General features: G+C 37.5%; 1 protein-coding gene across 3 annotated transcripts in view; it reads right to left on the bottom strand.

Annotated features, from left to right (window-relative positions):
* COL14A1 (collagen type XIV alpha 1 chain) overlaps window positions 1-19312 on the bottom strand; it is a 121771-nt gene that overhangs the window by 53496 nt on the left and 48963 nt on the right. For 2 of the 3 annotated variants that reach the window (XM_009947615.2, XM_086466165.1), the window contains exons 12-21: window positions 18850-18979; window positions 15530-15669; window positions 13772-13898; window positions 12575-12714; window positions 9330-9462; window positions 8126-8197; window positions 7188-7330; window positions 3365-3494; window positions 2185-2307; window positions 628-777 (exon numbers count right to left, since the gene is read on the bottom strand). In XM_009947615.2, the coding sequence (XP_009945917.2) occupies window positions 628-777; window positions 2185-2307; window positions 3365-3494; window positions 7188-7330; window positions 8126-8197; window positions 9330-9462; window positions 12575-12714; window positions 13772-13898; window positions 15530-15669; window positions 18850-18979 (1288 nt within the window). Of the gene's footprint in view, window positions 1-627; window positions 778-2184; window positions 2308-3364; window positions 3495-7178; window positions 7331-8125; window positions 8198-9329; window positions 9463-12574; window positions 12715-13771; window positions 13899-15529; window positions 15670-18849; window positions 18980-19312 lie in introns of all 3 variants that reach the window. The other variant, XM_086466166.1, reaches the window with a different exon arrangement.

Below are 19312 nucleotides of genomic sequence, written 5' to 3'. Positions count from 1 at the left end.
CCTCTAATATGACATACAAGAAAAAATGACAAAATATAGTGAAACACTTATGCCAATTAATTTTTAACAAATAATTTCAAAAGCTGCTTAAAAAAACCGATGTCAATAAAATCCAAAACAGGAAGAAAAAAAAAAAGTTAGTTTTTAGACCAAAAGTTCGGAACTTAAGTCAATTTAGTTAAGACTAAATAATGAATACTGCTAAAAATTCAGTTACTACAAATAAGTATAAAAATATCATTTTAACAGCAACATTTCTGTCAAAATCTAATTTAAAATTGAGCTTTAGATATATAAAGACTAAATCATATTACATGTACGAAGCTAGGGAAAAAAAAAAAACTAAATAGACTTTCCATTAGGGAGATTTATATCTACTACGAGGCAAATCTATTTGGCTGATAAATAATAACATCTGATTTATGTCCCCTGTCTTGCTAACATCTATCAGATTATTTTAAAGCCTGATAGAATCCGATAAAAAAAGAAGAGACTCATTTCAGGAAAGCAATTTGCACACAACCGAGAAAGTCTTCCACCTGAAAATTTATTCAGGGAGCTGCACAAAGCCATAGTTATAGTGAAAAACAGCCTGTAGCAATCTGAACAGCATGAAATCATTCTTACAGGTTTTGGCTATGCCTGTTAGGGCATCACTGAAGCCTGTTGAGTATGAAGCAAATACTTTAACACTGTACTCCGTTCCACTGAAGAGATTTAGAATGAGAATGGTATTAATATCATCCCCTACAAAGGTCTCCAACGCAGGACCAGGAACTGCAAAAAACGAAACAAATTAGAAAATCATTTGCCCATCCATTGATTTGGCAGGTAGTTAAAACAAATCTTAAGACATATCCAAAATTACACACGCTCCTAAAATTACAGCTATATTTTTGCCTTTTTATTTTTTCCTGTAACCATACACAAAGACAAAGACACTCTGCTCAGTCCTTGCATGGACAGAAGCCACAACACACTTGGGAAATTCAGCAGTGGGATTCATTAGGGCAGGGCTAGACACTGGCATCTGTTAAGACCCTTTTGTTCTGCTTCAGTGACTTACTACTGCCCTAAATAGGCAGCCAAAGATCTCCTCAGTTTGATGGTGTGCCAGGACCAACGGGGGGGACAGCAGATGCCAGCCAGCAATACAGACCCTAAGGGGTTCTTATACAACAGCATCATTTAACACTGTGCAAAAATTATAATGAAAATAGAAAAGAATAAAACTTTTCCAAATCAGAACCGCAAACAGCTGCTTTGTCACCTCTCTTAGATGTTCCGGATATACTCAGAAACCAGGCAACAGTATTGTCTTCAGAGAGTATTTTAGTCCCTTAATGGTCACACATTTGTGTTTCACTCTCAATAGAGGACCGTGTTTTTCTAAACAAATCTGAAGGAGCCTGGGTGCCTTGTCTAGCTGCAATGTGCAGGTGGGAAAAGGATGCAGCACAGACAAAATGGGTAATGAATAAAACGTCCAGTATTTGGGAGGGGTAGCGTGGGAGTAAAATTCAAGGAAATTAAAACTGTTTGAATTGTGAGGGAAAGGGAGTTGAAGAATGGGAGAACGCAGAAGAGAGGAACTGGAAGAGAGCAAAGGTAGTCTGAAATAAATAGAAAGAGTCATGGTAAAATGACATAAAAGGACAGACTGAAAGAGTTGGGTTTGATCCACCTTAAGATGGGAAGTCTAAGGGGGAATCTTACTGCTGCCTACACCTACCTAATGGGAAGGGGTAGAGAGGATAGGGACAGAATGTCTTCTGAGGCAAACTGGAAGACAGTAAGAGAAAATAAAGAAAATTTGCAAAATGGGAAACTTTGATTGGACAATTTCACAGTGATAGTCAAAAACTGGAACAGATGCTTACAGAGGCTTTGAAATCTCCAATCTTGGAGGTATTACAAACTCAACTGGACAAGGTCCAGTGAAATTGGCCCCTGTTTTGATCAGGGAGTTGGACCAGATGACCTCCAGAGATCCCTTCCAACCTGCATCATTCTGTGACTATGAAACTTTCATATTTAAAACCTGAGACACCCAAGTTAACAGCTCTTTCAAGGCTGTAACTGCAACTGTTAGATTTAAGTACAAAATTCCGCAAAAGATGATGTCAAGACATTGTACAGTCAAAAAGAAATGACCAAAAAAAAAGTATCAGTTTAAAAACTCACTGTTGACAGGTTTGTAGACAATTCTGTAACCCATTGTTGGTGATGGTGGGGCATCCCAACTGATACGTAACCTGTTGTACCATTCATCTGAGACACGTAAATTCCTAGGAGCAGACAGGGGTACTAAAAGGAAACCAAACAGAGCTTTTACAAGTTTATCTTGTACAAGCACATGCATAAAACTCAAGACATGCACATGAAAACAATGCAATACCCAGTACTCTCAGATTTACAAGTAAAATTGCCAGGATGAAAGCCTTTCATCAAACTCATCCTTGGCATTACGTCAGTGTATTAATTTTAATATATTTAAGAAAGTTATACCAAGCTATACCAAGGATTAATTATGGACATTGTTCAACAAACAATAAATTTTCAATTTAATTCCCCACTTTATCCCTACATTTTTTTAAGAATACAAGACAATTCAGAGATAATTATCTTTTATTTATACGGTTTCTTTCAATCCAAGTGTACTAAAGTCCTTAATGTACAAATCATGCCCTTGTGAACACTTATTGCTTTCAAATGGAATCAAAGAAATGATTTACAAGTGATTTAAGTGTCTGCACAAATAGCACTTCAGTTTAGCCAGAAATTATGTCAATTAGGAGAATAATTCAATAAAATTATACTATCATGACTAGCAGTGCACAATGAGATGATTTTTATCCAATATACAGTAGAGAAGGAACTTAAGCTACAGCTGAGTAATCTTTTGGTACTTGGTCAGAATTCTAGAGATAATGCAATCACTTTTATAAAACATTGAGCAGCATTTCTAATGACCTTTAGGAAGTAATGATCTCACACAAAAGAAAATCTAACAGTACAATGGCTGGTTTGATGCTATTCCAGCAGGCATTGTTTACTTCATTTTCTGCATTAGTTGGCTTGTCCTTGGTGGGTTATCTATCAAGGACTTACCAGCTTTATAACTCAACAAGTTTTTGCAAACTCACAGTTTTTGAATATAAAATGCAACTTGTCAATTAGAGGCAACCCATTGTTTATAAATCAATGAACTGAGATTAATGTAAAGCTTGAGTCACATAAGTCATGCAAAATAAGCCCACATTTATACTAAAATATATTACTAAAGCCAAGGAAAAAAGGCCAAAAGCATAAGTCTTTCTTCATGCATATCCTGGCCGAGGACAAGTAGAAAGTTTGTACTTACAAGTTTTGCCAGGAGCTGAGACACTAACACCTTCCCCATCAGAGTAGATGGGAGTGATGGTGACTTTGTATTCTGTATCAGACAGCAGAGGCTGAAGCAGAAGAGTATTTTGCCTCCCAGGCACCATTACCTGGATGGTCAGAAACACAGAAACAATCAAGCTTAATGACTTGGGCCAAAATCATTTTATATCTCACATGATTTCTGACACCAGTTTCTGCTAGGATTGCTGTAGAGCTTGTATTTTTTAATATTTCTGATGTCTATGGTAAAATAATTACATTATCCACCCTTTTGACAGATCTACTAGTTATACCTGAGTAAAATAAAACAGAGAGTGCACCTATGGGATAACACAGTTTTTATGTTAAACCTATGAGCCACTACAGCTCCACAAATCACTGGTACTATACAGATAGTTAGTACTTAAACAATTTTAGTGTACAGACAAAATAAATCCTCTTATTGTATTTATTCTTGATATGAGTATGATTGTCCAAAGCTATGCCCATTAATAAAGTTGATTGTTATGTTCTTTGGGGACAGAAAAATCCTCCTTCCCTGTGTGGAAGGAAAATTAATTCAGGAGATTGAGCAAGCAGGAATAAAACACGTTTGTGCCATCTGCATGTAGTTTGCGAACAAGGAAGTGAAGGTAGCTATTTAGGAGAGAAGTAGGAGCCCATCCCACAACTAGCAGAGGATCCCAAACTGCCATGCAACATGGAAGATCTGTAGCAAAAGTCCAACCAGGCAACTTTGTAGAAGTAGAGAAGCTGCAGAAATCCCTCCAGGCAGTTTTGGGTGTGCTAGAGCAAATGTTTCAACCCACTGAATTAAGGGCTGCTTCTTTCAATACAGTACAAGGTTTCCCCATAAGCAGCTATTTCTGAAACTCTTCAATACATTACTGTATTTTAGCCAGAGCCTCAAAAGCAAGTATCACAATAGTGGTGGTAGAAGTGCCCAAGTAAAGCCTTGCAATCTTTTAACTTATCAGTAAAATTTGAATCTTGGAGAGCTACCTACCGCTTGGAGCGGACATGGTAAAAAAAAAAAGAGAAACCAATCCTGTGTTTCCTGCACCAAATCTGTGCTCTGAAGTGGCGTTGTTGGAAGTAACAGTCCCAAGGTCTAACCTCATATTTTGGACTCTCCCTGGTCCTTAGCCCACACATATTTGGCAAGAAGTTGAGAGACCTATAAACCCTTTAAACTCAAGGGAAAAAAATAGAGACTGAGCCTAAAAGTGTTTTGCTGTTTCAAAGAAGACCGATGCATGTGGTGATGGCAGAGCAAAATTTTCTGAAGCATATACTCAGACAAGAAAGCTCTCATCAGTTTTAACGCTCCAGGACACATTCAAAACTACTTCTAATTTAGGCAAGTGATATGAAGAAGGAAATTTATCTAGTACACCCCGGTGTTGAGACTTGTCAAAAAAGTACTTCACTAATTGATCAAAACTGGACAAAACCATCTATAATACACGTGCATGAAAGATTCCCATACTAAACTCCTCCATGCATCTACTCAAAACACACAAACCAAGTTTCTGAAAAAAGAACAACCAACTTTTTCATTTTTTTAGGGAGAGGGGATGCAAGCATTGAGAACTCTCTCTTTTCCACATGTGTGAAACAGAGATCTCCTACAGAACAACATAGTTTCAGCAGTGAGAAACATTCTTGGCTTTAAGGAAGAAAAAAAACGTGACCCTTCCAGTATGTACAGCACACCCAAGAACACCCATGCACTTTAGGGCTTGACCCTTATGTAGTGAAAAGTATTCTATTACATTTTCTAGTCCCTGATTTTCAACCAATTGCATCAAGGATTAAAAAGCTTATTAATATTTTTATGGAAAGGGAGGAGTAGCTGAAATTCATATGACTGAAATCAGAGCCAAAACCAAGCATCCACCACAGAATTGTCATGCTATAGTATATTTAAGCCCAAATTCCATAAAACTTTTGGGTTCTCCTTAAGAAATGTACTTAAACTTATAAACACTCATCTAAAAATTGAACATCTCTGTCATTTTATTGACAATGTATTGAACCTCTCAGGTGGTTGAAGCCACATGATAAAATACATTGCTTCTGTTTAAAATGTGCTTAATTTTAAGTATAATCTTACATCATTCCTTTTCAGTAAAGTATTTATTAATACGTGATTAATGTAAAAGATGAAACACATGGCTAATCTGTTGGCTGAATTGTGACCAAAGATAACAAGACTTGAGAGCATACTTAAAACTAAATAGTTTGCAGAATTAGAGCCAAGATAGCTACCTAACTTTATGATTTTATAATTTTCTTTAACAAGCTTTTGAGTCAACTCTAATATCCTTCTGATAGCCAGAATTTGAATACCTTTTCTACAGTTTTAATTTCCTTTTAAAATAATAGCCGTTCAATACTAAAACAGACCTACATTTATATCATCCAACTGAATTTGGTTAAGCTTCCCAGAGGTGAAACAATAAATCTGGGATCTGAATTTCAGAACCTTTGGGTTACTATCAGAACCGTACAATTACGTTGTGCAAGATTGCCGCTGTATTATATGCTATACTATCATATAGTCAAAGTAAATTCATACAGCATGTTTTCCACTCCAAAAGGAAACCACTACATTGAAAGCTCATTTTCAGATTAGAGTTGAAAGAGATGGCTAAAAAGTAATATTCTGCCCAGGTCTCATAAAAGAGGAATGAAACCAAAATGAAAGAAGACTGATACATATTCTTCTAGAAAAAAGGATATTCAACTAACTTCTTTTAATATTTTTTTTTAATATAGTCTGATATAGGGCTAAAAATGTCAGCTGCTAGACATCAAAAAGAATATCCCATATTTTCAATATGAACTTCTATGAACAGAAGTGAATCACATGACAGGCACAGAAGGACAATGATACAGGGAATATTTTTGCATTCTGAGCTGTTTACTAAGAAAATAATCTCAAACTATATAATTTAATCTCTTAAATATATCTACATAGAGCTATCTCAAAGTTTTATAACTTTTTTTTTTTTTAAAAAAAAAAGCACTTGGCCTCCTGGAATTCTGAAATTATTGCAAAAATTGTGAAATCTTAAAATAATACAGCTATATGCACAAAAGCGTACATGTAGTATTATTCATTCTTTCAAATATTTTCTAAAATCTTGATCACCAGAAGCTTATTTTGTGTAAAATAATTTTAATTTTGATCATCACATGGTATTAGAAAAATAAGAACTATTCTTAGGCACTTAGATTAAAAAATGCTTTCCTTCTTGTGACATGTTCAGGTTAACAAGCAGTATGAAAACTCTGCATTTGAATTTTAATTACATTGCTTTAACATAAAATGAGACTTTTAGGGAAAGAGTAAAATTGGCAAAGGAAAAAAAAAATACTTAAGATTGTCCTGCATAAACATTTAAGAGTTGTTAAAACAATCTTGGGAGAAAAAAAGGCCTAGGAGTAAAAAACAAACAAACAAACAAACAAAAAACCAACCCAAACCATCAAAAAAACCCCAAAATTTAAAAAATACAGGAAAAAGAGGACAGGCAGGTAGTCTTTTAAGTATGGCTTCTTTAAACATCTGTGTGACTGGGCCTTGATCTAATACTTAACTGCTGTTGCCTGCAGTGCAGCAGGTGCCGTATGATCAGAACTTTGAAGTTCAGTCTCACAGTAACAACCAAACATGGATCTCTTACTAATTGCAACGGGAGTGTCATATAAGAAGAGACAATGCCTTAGCAATTATTAAACAAACTTTTCAAGCTTATGAAGCCTTTCACAAAACCCATACAGACCATTCTTACCGCTTCCTCAGCACGGTCACCTTTTGCAGTGAGATAGGTCACTCTGAACTGCTGAACGTTGTGGTCTGAAACGTCCCATATCACCCTCAGACTTGAGGTTGTTTCATCATCTATAACAAGGTTTCTGATTCCTGTTCGAAAAACTAAAGCCAAAAATAATTTAATTAGTATTTTGTCAACTCTATTTTTAGGTTTTAAATTGTGCTAATTATCACAAGGTAGCTGCAAGCTCTACTGAAGTCACGGTGGGTCTGCAGATCCATGGTGGGGCAAACCCATATAGTTCAGTCATATTTGGGCTTACTAACATAAAAACTTTAACTATTTAATAAAATAATAGTTATCCTATGCTGTCATTAACATACATTACCCCATTTGCTTTGTTTATATTACTCGGCTTATGGAGCTCTTTGGAATAATCCAAACTCCACTGCAGCTAGAATGCTACAGAAAAGAAATCTTCCCAAACTGTTGATCCTTATAAGTCAGTTTTCTAATTCCAGGAAAAACAAACAGAACCCTCAAAATTAAACAAAATTCTGAAGAGTTTCCAAGCTCATATTTATGAGGAGAAAGAGAAAAGAGAGCTGAATTTTCCAAATTAGTCTCTGCATTCCTATGTAATAACTGGTATCGTTCAGAGTCCCTATGCTGTGTTATCAGTTGGCTCCTCATCCACACATGGCACGTGCAGAAAGCGGGCCACACGCAGAAGGATGCTGCAGAAGCATGACAGTGTGCACCTTTCACTGGTGATGTCCCTTGCCTAGGGTCTACACCTCCATCTGCCATGGCAGTGTGCTGACTGCATGGACCACCAGGAACTGGGATTATCAGCTCCTCAGTAATATCACAGCTCTCTGCTCCTAGATCTGTGTGTGCTTGTGGGGAGCCTCTCTGCATTCAGCATTTAAACTGTTGACATTCGCTCTGTTTACCTGCTGTGGTGGACTTAGAAGCTGTGGTACTGGTAGTAGTCACCGTGGTCGGTATTGCGGTAGTCCCTGCAACTGAAAAACAATACTTAGCTCACTAACGATTCCACAAGACATGGAACTCACAGTATTTATCTTGTATTTCTACGACAATGAAACTATGTGTTCACACCTACAAGTATCCCACACACTTCAGGCATTTCAGAGACTACAAAGGAACTATTCATCTAGTTTACTTTAGGCATATATATTTGCAGGATTAGCACTCAGACATAATTATAAACTGCACAATTAAATAAGAATGCATATAGTTTCCCATATTTCTGGCTGAACTATGCATAATGACTTCCACTTTGACTTTAAGGTTGTCACATTAATTACATTGAAAGCTTTTTAAGGGTGCTTCTCTTCTGTGCAAGTAAAAAGAGAAAGTACACTCAGCAATACTGGGCAATATCAGCATCATTTGGGTGGGTAAGAGCTTCTCGTCTTAACAGAAGGTTCAAGATTAAGCCTGCAACTAAATTACTAAGAATCAAAGAAATTTTTGAATTTACACATCAATATAGTTGTTTACTTAACCAAGTTACTATCCATAAAAAGAGAATGGATAGAGCAATCTACCTGAAATGCTGGTCACTGTTTTGATTATTAACTATAAAATATACTGTACATGATTTTCAATCTTTGTTACTTCCAAGTTAATGTCACAGGATGCCTGTGTAAGCTTTTTGGACCACTATTTCAGCCAAGAGTTAATTCACCTCCAGTGAGTATAAATTATATAAATAAGAAAGAAAGAGTATACTGTAAATGCCAAACATCTTAAATCAAGTTATTGTAAATTATTTACTTTACAACATTTATTGCCCACTCCCTCAATCCCCCCAATCTAATATATCTTCTTATAAGGAACCCTGGTCAAAGATTAAATATTGAAATGTAGGATGGAAAAGTATCTAACCCAAAGGTCATTAATACCAAAGCTCAGGGAGCCAAACCATCATTTTCATTCAGTGCCATCTACCACATAATAACAAATAAGAAAAGCAAAAACCACAGTCAACAAAGCCCTGGTGCTAAACCATCACATTTGTCAATATTATAGCTACCCAAAGATGGACTATATTTTAATATAGCTATACAGATATACGCATTAAATGTAAATCACTTAAACATCTACAAAAATTACAAGAGTTTGTCTTACATGTAGCTCCAAGAACAGCAACAACTTCACTTTCACTTTCATCATCAAAAGATGCCACCAAAGAAACTTCATATTCTGTGTTGGGCAACAAACCCTCAATAACATGACTGTCTGCATCTCCATTTATGACAACCTAAGTAACACAGCAAGATTAAAGAAAACCAGTCCTGCATTTGATTAATTTATATGAATTGACTGAAATGAAAGAAGGAAAATTAATTCTCCTTTAAAATAAATAAAATCTACACTTCGATCTGCCAAAGAATTTATTACCTATGTTGAAATAAAAAATATCACAGAATATAATTTCCAGAATACATCTGGAAAAAACACTCTTGGGAATACTTAGAATGTGTTTATTGTTTTGTAGCTAGCTTGATTGTTCTAATATGTAGTCTTATACTTTCACCCACAACTAACTAATTGCTAAAGCTGACCATATGCATTTCATTTGAAAATCACTGAAATTCAAAACATTCATCAGTGAAAGCAACATAACAGGGTAGATGACTAACTTTTATTCACATTTCTACCATTCAAGCACTGTTATGACAATTGTATTCAGCATCTCCACAGCCTTACAAAATGCTGTTTCTATACCAGAATTATAACCTGAGTTACGGTTCCACACATCTGAATGCAACTTGAAAGAAATGTGCTGCAGACTTGGGGATTAGGGGAGATGTGCTGATGAGGTTTGCTGTATGGTGTGACGTTTTTTATAGTAATTTTCCTTATTTCTACCTATGACAGCAGCAGAAGATTCACACGTGTAGCGTTAACTGCAAGCAGGAGGCTTGACTTCAGATTTTTGTCTGTTTCATTTATTTCATTGGAAGGGATCACCTGATGGGCAGGAGTTGAAGCTAAAGGGACTGTAAAGCAGAATCCAAGGAGGCTGAGCAGTAATTCTGGTGAAATGGGCTGACTGGTTTTGGGGAATAGTTCTTAGATGATGCAGACAGATCTATGATAAAACAACCTTTCTCTAGGCTAACCCTGGTAAGTTTTTAAAAGTGGCCGCTGTATACACAGAATCAGAGTAAGACTTACAACGGAAATCAAACAATAGATATGTGCTACATAAAATCTACTACGGTGGTTAGCAGAAACAGTGAATCACACTTTATTCTTTTAATTACCATAGGAGATTTCCTGAGTTGGTCCTGGGGAAGAGGGACCCATAAAACAAGCACAGACCTTCTGAACTCAGATAGAGAAAACAAAAGCAGAAAGAAATGAGTTGGGACCATGACTTCTGCAACTATCAAGTCCTGAATTAGCCATCCTACACTGCACACTTTCTGGCACAGATTTTCTTGGGAAAATTTCAGAAACAAGCTTGAGTGAGTCTAGCTGTGTACTAAGTAGGTATAAGTAATACCTTCCTTTCCAATTCCCCAGAGCATCTAGTCATGTATCAAATCACTATATAATAGTCTATACATAGATACTATCTCACACATAACTTTGGCATACTTTCTGAAGCACCACTTCCATCATACTCCACTCCCTGCTAATTTAGCCCACAGAGAAGATGACAAAAAAAAAGAACACAAAGTGCTGAACTTTCAAGTGGCGAGAACAGTAACAATCACACAAGTACAACAGCATGCATTATCTACTGTAACTTAGAAATAAAAGGTCACTCTTAAATTTATTCTGGCTTTTTAGCACCAACACCCCACTAATCCTCCTCACCCATCAGCAGTGTGGGCAAAGTAAGCAGAGAGGTGTGTAATTCTCACCGCCACCCCCTGACCCCACTCAGCTAATTGGCAAGTTGGGACTTGGGAGAAAGACAGAGGCAGTGCATGTCATTTCTCTGCATGACTGATCACTTAGCTGGGAAAGAAGCTTAAAGAGGCAACAGCCTGGAGGTATTGTGCTATCCTCGGCCTGACCCCAATAGAAAGGTCATGCAAGGAGAAGAAGAAAGCAGCTCGGGTATTTTTAATGTTTCAACACACTAAAATATTAAGGCCTCCAGCAGTTCTTAGTGAATACAGTGAACAAGTGGAACCTTAACAGTTCAAATATTTCTTGATCATTTATTCTCACACTCAAAGGACACAGATGTAAATCTCATTTAAAAGTCTACATGGCTTAAAGGGATTCAGTGACAGATACTAAGTGGAACTTAAACAGAAACGAATCAGTTCATCTACAGCAGGAGAAAATGTTATGGGATGACCTGTGTCCACTCACTCATCTGCCAACTCCTCCTTTTCCCTGCTCACTCCTGTAATTTCTCTCTTTCTTGCATGACTACCTCTCACCAGGTGAAAGAGAGGAAAGAATCAACTAAGCTAAATTTACAGAAAAAGTGCCACATAACCTAAGGTGCAACAACTGCTTTCTGCCCTAATGAATGACAAAACAATGCATGAAACCTAGGGCCAGGTGGGAAATGTCATCCTCCCCACTGAGTTCTGCACCCAGATAGACAGTTTGCAGATGTGGCCTCTCTTCACCGTGCTGATGCCAAGAAAGCAAGATGTTTGAGAGAGTCTTTAAAAATTGAGGAGTACAAAAGAAGCTAAAAGAATGAGTAAATAAAGAAAGTGACAGAGTAAATGAGGCAGACTACGACAGACGAAAATTTGGGAAAGAGAGAGAAAGTGTCTGTCTTTTTCTACTTGGAAAAAGAGAACAAAACAGGAATATCTCAAGGGATGAAAAATCATTTTAAAATTCAGACTAATGAAAATAGTGCTATGTAGAAGACACACTAGGGCCAAGAGCAAAAAATACAGCATGAGGGGGGGAAAAGAGAAAGAACCATAAAGAGGAATAAAGGAACAATCTAATAAATTAACTACGAGTGAACATTTCCCTTTGTAACACTACACAACTAAGGCTTCACAAGCAATTTTATTGTGGCCAGCACATTAGACAAATGTGGAGCCTTATGTGAGGATATCACTGCACTGGCTCAGCTACTGTCATCATCTTCACAGCAAAGTGAAGAACATGAACCTCTAAAAACTGAAGTAGCATCAAACAGCAACGCTAGTTCTATGGCAGCTGGCACATTACAGATTAGATTGATTATCCTTTCCTCACTTCCCCTTCAAAAAGAAACTGGAATATTGGTTTGATTTTGGTTTAGAAAGCTTTGTAGCGGAACAGATTTTTCTGTAAGTCAATTGGCCATATTTAATTGGCAAAAGTTGCAGCATAGATGTCCTCAGAACGGAATTCTCTCTTCCATTTCATATCCTCAGAAAGTCAAGGCAACTCACCTCCTCAGATTCACCCCCATCCAAAGGAATCCATGCCAATCTGTAAAAAGCAATATCTGATGAGGTGGGCTTCCAGCTGACCCTAAAACTATCTGTCGATGCTTCATCAATTTCCAAATGCTGGGGAGCTGGAACTCTTTCTGCAAAATATGATGCAAAAGCAAAATGAGAGTAAATTACTCTCTGAGGCCTGCACAGATGGCAACATCAAGCATGTACCATTTTATCTGCAGTTTCTTACAAAAAGTGTAACATAAGAGGTAGATAACAAAGGCATTACAGATTCTTTGCATGCTTATTTGTACTTAGGGTAGTGGTTTTGTAGTTGCGGGAGGGGAATATGCACAATACATGCTCTTTATCTACTCTAACTGGACAAGACTCCTTGGCCTTTCTCCACTGAAAGAGTGCCATGCAACTCTGAGTTCTTATTCTTTGCTCAGAGCTCTGTGCACCATGCTCTTTTATTTTCCCCTACCTCAAAGCAAAGTCCCAAACTCTGCTCTTTACAGAGACTCTGTGTACTTTGATTTGCAGTTTGCATGTAAGTATCAACCTCTTGCTCCGTACATGTATGTTCTCCTTCCTCTTCCACCTTGTGTTTCTCTTTCCTTCCTCAAAGTCCTTCTCTTCCCATTGTTACGTTGGAAAGCATTAACAAGTGTCATCAGCAATTTGTTTAATGCAGAACTACAGTTACAGAAACTATAACCATGCTAAATGGACTACAGGAGCCTTAGAAGTCTTATATTTTCTCCTTTTGGTGTTCCAGTTTCTCTGTATGTATATAAAGTTCTACCCCTTATTGCCTAGAATAGTTAAAGGTTAAACATATGATTCAAAACTCATCCCCTTCAGCTGTCAAGACAAATGCCATCACACTGAATGATGCTTCAGAAAGCTGGGGAGGCAAATGCTTTACTATCTAATTGCAATAAAAGATGCTTTAAAATGGCTGATTGTGGAAAGACTTATGAAATTAACCTTATCCACCCAAATGTTGTCATGATGGCAAGAGATTACTCCCATGAGTAAGGGAGTAAAGAAGCTGAAAACTCCAATGGAAATAACAGAAAGCATTCCATATACCTGAATTCACAGCCAGAGACACTTGCTGTTACTGTTCTTACTTTCTAGTAAAGTAAAAGAGTATAAAAATTCTTCTTGGAAAGGCTTCAAAAGTTCAGCAATACTTACTTGTGGTAAAGCTGCCAGTAAGTGGTTCAGATTGCCCTTCATCATACAGTGAGAAAATAGCAACAGTATACTCTGTAAGGGATGTCAGACTTTCTAGAGTATGAGTTGAAACACGACCAACTTCCACCTAGAGAAAGCATAATTTGCAACAGATATTGATCATGCACTTTACATTATCAGTAATGTATTATCAGCTGGGTAATAACGATACAGAAAGAGAATGACATGTAATTAGTAGAGAAATTCTGTGAAACTATGAACAAGTATAAATCCAGGACTGTATGAGCTGACAAAATCAATTAAAACTAGAGAAAAGGAAAATTTTGTTTATGACGATCTAGGGACAAGGAGAATTCAGCCTTAGTAAGCCTAACTCACTAGCTAATATATCAGCACTGTGTGATCAGGAACCCAGAAGGAGAAGGAACTTTTCAGGCTATTGAATCCAGTCCCTTATCATTGCATAAACCATTACATTTAACATTTGTCAAGAGACAAGACGACAGTTTCATCTGGTCCCTATCCAGGCTGCAGTTAACATGACTTTGCCGGGAATATAAAACTCAAAGCTGTATAAACTCACAATTTATCAGTCCAGCTATTCAGTGTCACATTAGCTCGGCAGCACAGGGGAAATGCTACCGATGCAGAGCAAACAAATGCCACCTGCTCTCTGAACAGATATAAAAGAAAAGTTAAGAGGTAGATAAAACCTACTGAACATTGACTCGCATTATAAAGTGTATTACCACAAGACTGAAATGTTCAAATACCATTGTGATGAGCACAGACAGACATATATCAAGGGTAATCAATAAGAAGAAGTCAAGCGATTTCCTGTTTAGGAACCTAGCAAAAAGAAAAGGCTCAAAAGGTTGCATAGGTATGCTCTCCTCTACATTCTTGAACAGTTTCTTCAGGTTTAATACAAATATTCTATCTTGTATGGATGAAAGGTCAGATACGTCCCAGAAGAAAAATAATTACACATGACTACTATTGAAGACTTTTTTTGGAGGGCTAAGTTATCCATGACAACTTATTTTGCAAGGGATCTGGACTGTTCTAATAATTGGACCCATTTACTTCATTTATTTTTTAAAAAACATTTTTGTATTTTCTCAGGTTTCTGTATTAATATCATTCAATCCCATTTGTCATTCTATCACAGAATTCATGCTGCTAAAAGCTACTATAAAGCATCTTTTGTAACAAGGCATAACTAAATATTGCATAAGTAAATTATTAAATGCAAGTCTAAATTAGAACATCTTGGTATCATCCTTTTCTGTTCAAGCCAAATCCTGCTTTTAGGAAGAGGTTTTCAATATATAATTAAAGTGACAAATGTTAAGAAAATGTGGTGAAGCCTTCAGATAACCTTTTTGAATCAGCTTGAGTCCATGACATACGATATATCAAAAGTCCCATTATCTGGCCTGAATCAAGAATAAATATTTCCATACCATACATTTAGTTAAGATCCTGCACCTACAAACCCTTGTTCACTGGAGTAGTTTCCTTCAGTTTATGTGCACCAGCAATGACTGTTCCGGGATGTAAGAAGTTCAGAGCACTGTCCCCCACTCCAAATGTATACCTAAGCAAACTCTTATTTGCACTAAGTTTCAAAATTCTCTAGTAAATCCTTTGTCACAGCTTGCAAGGTAGCTTTGGTTTACAAAAGTTACCTTAATAATTACAGAAGTTTGGGGAGGTCTGAGATTGGTTTGGGGAAGAGAGATGCTAATAATTTACCTCATTGGTTTCTGTTCCATCTGTTTTAACGTACATGATGCGATAGCCTTTTACATTTTTGGAAGCAGGATCCCACGTGAGCTTAGCACGACTGTGTCCAACATCAGAAAATTTCAAGTTTGCTGGTGGACTTAGAGGCACTTGAAAAGGAAAGAGATAAAACCATGAAAGTGATTCCAGGTTTTAGCTGTGAAATTTTTCATGTCTTGAAAATAAACAGTACATTTTCCATTCAAAAATTTTTATCACCAATATTTGTATTAAAAGACCTACATCAATGGAGCTACATAAGTACTTAAAGGCAGGTAAAATGGTTTAGGTCTTTGCTGAAACAGAACTTTCAGTCTTGATAAGTGCATCTCAACTCATACTGAAAAAGAAAGAAATTACATTATTGTTTATAGCAGATAAAGCAAGATCTAGTCTACATAACACTTGCAATAAATTTGTGTTTGTGAATCATTTTCACTCGACCAGATCTTTATCCTATATGCATCTGTTTTCCATGAGTATCTCAGCAAAAATATTTCATGACAGCAGTACTTTGGCAAAAAACTTTCTGAATCTAAAAGTCCCTGACATAAGGCTAAGTTTGTCCAAAAAGCATAACTATCTCAGAAGATCTCCAAAGATGCTATTTTTTTTACCTCTGCTTAACCTTTCCTCTTTCATTACAGAATGAAGCTGTCTCCTAACAGCAACACCAGTTAAAGCCATATTTATATACTATATATTCTTTGACTGTCATGAGCTGGAGGAAAATGAGGTCATGCAAGAGAGAGTCTCAGATTGCATCCACTTTTCTGTCACACCAGAGAAAGCAATTTGTGCTGTCTGTTACTCTCAGCAGTAGGTTCTGTATTAGCCCAACATCTGCTAATTTTCCCTGAATTTGAAACCTTTCTCTATCCATCCTGCCTTCACACACACACTCCTCACCAATCCATGCCGACAGATAAATACCAGCACTTCAGAAGCTGTTTCTGTTACACAAGAGCACATGGGAAAAAGCAAAGAATAAACCCCCATATATTATGTGGGATCTTTAGCCAGGCCATATATCAACTCAAGAAAACACCGAACCAGATAGGAACAGTCAAGTCAACTTGGCTATGAAGAAACAGAAGATGGGAACACATTGAAATTGTATTAGATGGATTTGCCACACTTTCTGGCATTCAATATATTCCTCCGAGTCTAGTGAAGGGAGTATCACGTGCAGGCTTTCCTTTCTACTTTGTGAGTCGTGGAATGCACTTCATTTCACCATCCAGGCCATACCACAAAATCCTTCAGTCTCAGCTCCTTCCTTTTGGAACCAACCTCCTGACAACGTTGCTCTCAACCAGACAGGCAGTCCTGATGCCAGAGTTACATGATATTTACAGTGAGTCTTGGATAAATCCCATCCCCAAAAAGAAACCACTCCCCAGAATGAGCTTGCTGATCATGTCTCTGGCATGGAGAAAGGTTTCGCTACAGCAACTGAGATGATACAGTGTGTAGAATAATATTATTTACTAAATACAGAATATCAGATACTACACATAATACTACAGCAAATTAGGCAGATCACTCTCCAGGCAGATATAGATGCCTCAGGAAGAAAATACTAGGTAGCCTATTCACTAGTTGGAAGCCAGAAATAACCACGCTGAAAGGAGAGGAAGAAAAACAAACAAACAAACACACAAAAAAGTAGCTTAAATCTGAATCCAGACAGGGAAGACATTACCATTGAACACTGACCATGTGGGACAGGTGTGCTCACCAAGAGCTTTTTTTTTCCTCCCAGATTGCCCCATTGCCTGATCAATCAAAGCCTGCTAGAAGAGGGCTTATCTGAATAGCTGCATATGGAAGGTTAGAACTAATCTTCTTTCGTATTACAGTGCCAAAGACCAGTCAGAGTTGGCTGCACTGAGTCACCCTAAAAAAGTGAAGGTTGCAGGCTAGTTAGTTGTTTTTTATTCTGGTCTGGTAACAGCAGTGATGATGGGCTGACTAACATATGTTACTAGCTTCTGTGATCAAATGCTGCAGCCATGAATCCTCAGCTTGTGCCAATGTATCTGGAATTTGCATGTGATCTTCCATCCAATGTGTTAGCCAGGTTTAGAGCTGCTCAGCCTCCAAGATCATATGACATGAAGTAAATTCAGGCTGGCACATTCATAAACTACATAAACTACTGTTTAGGATAAATGAAAACCAGATATTGGGCAGATATTGACCAAAAGCTGAGGGGGTTGGGGGCAGAAAGGAGAAGGAGTGAGAGACAAAGAGAGGGAGAAAGGGACAGAGGGACAAAGAGCCAAAGACTTGATTCTCCAAGTGTTAAGAATCTTCTACGCTGATTTCAAGTCCACAAACACGCCCAGGTTGCAGTAGTTCACTACTGGCACTTGTCTGTCTACAACTGTCCATCTCAGACATGACCTGGTTCAAACAGCATTCCTAGAGCTTTTTCCACCATTACTTGCTGACCTTATAAGCAATTGCTCTGGCCCTTCTTTTTCTTAGCACGCCATGCCTAAACTCCTCTCACTTAATTAAGTGTAAGTCACTTTCATGCTGGCTTGCTCATGCCAGGAGCACAAAACAAGAGGAAGCAATCACTCTGCTGCTGGGAGCAATAGAGATGTCACTGAATGCAGTCCCAGAAATACCACAGCAGCACGATCACGTATTTTCAATTCCTTTGTCCTCCGCATGCTGAGGCTGCTTAGAGAGCTGACATACAGTGCTGTGTACAGTTAGCAGAGGACAGACTTTAGCTGGCAAAATTCTTGCTGCTTATTAAAAACACACCATCTATCATGAGCGCACAGGCGCTTTCCAACCCTTCGTTTACCAGATGTTAGGCAGCAGGGGTTTGACAGGACCTTGCTCTTTGCTGCTTTTCCGTCTGTACTACTACTGAGCCAGAGGAATGAACTTGTCCATCTGAGCAGACTCCCCCACACTCCTGGTTCTCTGGCTACACGATGCTAAACAAAGCAGTCTCAATTTAGCTCTGTGTAGCTTCAGCAAGTTCAGAAAACCGTCAGTAGTTCCACCAAGATCAACACGGATATCCATAGTACCAGTACCAACAAGAGAGGTCACAATCCTGTTCCAAAAACAAGCTGTTTTGAAGAAACTCACATCCACAGCATCTATAAATTAAGTATTCGCACTGAGAAACTTAAGTACAGTTAAGACCTTGCCCAATGAACTATTCAAAGCAGATTTTAAAATCAGATGTCTGCTCTAATATGTGCAAAGACTATTCTGAAGTTCTATTAACACTGAAGTGAATTTAAACGTGAGCCACCTACATGTAGTTTCTTGTCCTGTAAGGGGATCACTAGCTTCTTCTCCAAACATGGCATAAACTGTGACTGTATATTCTGTATTTGGCAATAGTCCATCCAGTTCAAGATCTGTTGAGGCCTCGCCAATTTTTATCTAAAAACACCATAAATAAAAAAAGACATATTAATTCAAAATTAACTCATGATGGGGAAGAATACTATTTACGCACTTGAAATTAGATAGGTGGATCAAAAGTTCTGATGAGTATTTGTCTGATACTGTGCCTGCGGTACTTGGCCCAAGATTTTGGGATTTTGCACAATAATCAAAAGAACAAAATTGTCAAAAAGCCAACATATAGGTAAGAATTGTTTAAAAGTAACTAGTCACATTAGCGATGACAAATTAGTCCTCTCTAGAGCTCTTTCCATTCCCAGCTACACCTTGTTTCATCTTTGGTCATAGGACCGAAATTTCACAGGAGGA

The sequence above is a fragment of the Leptosomus discolor genome, chromosome 5 (genome assembly GCF_034619465.1).
Source record: "Leptosomus discolor isolate bLepDis1 chromosome 5, bLepDis1.hap2, whole genome shotgun sequence".
Taxonomy (NCBI): Eukaryota; Metazoa; Chordata; class Aves; order Leptosomiformes; family Leptosomidae; genus Leptosomus; species Leptosomus discolor.
Note: the sequence above shows the minus strand (reverse complement) of the source record. Positions and strands in the feature narration are given on the sequence as shown.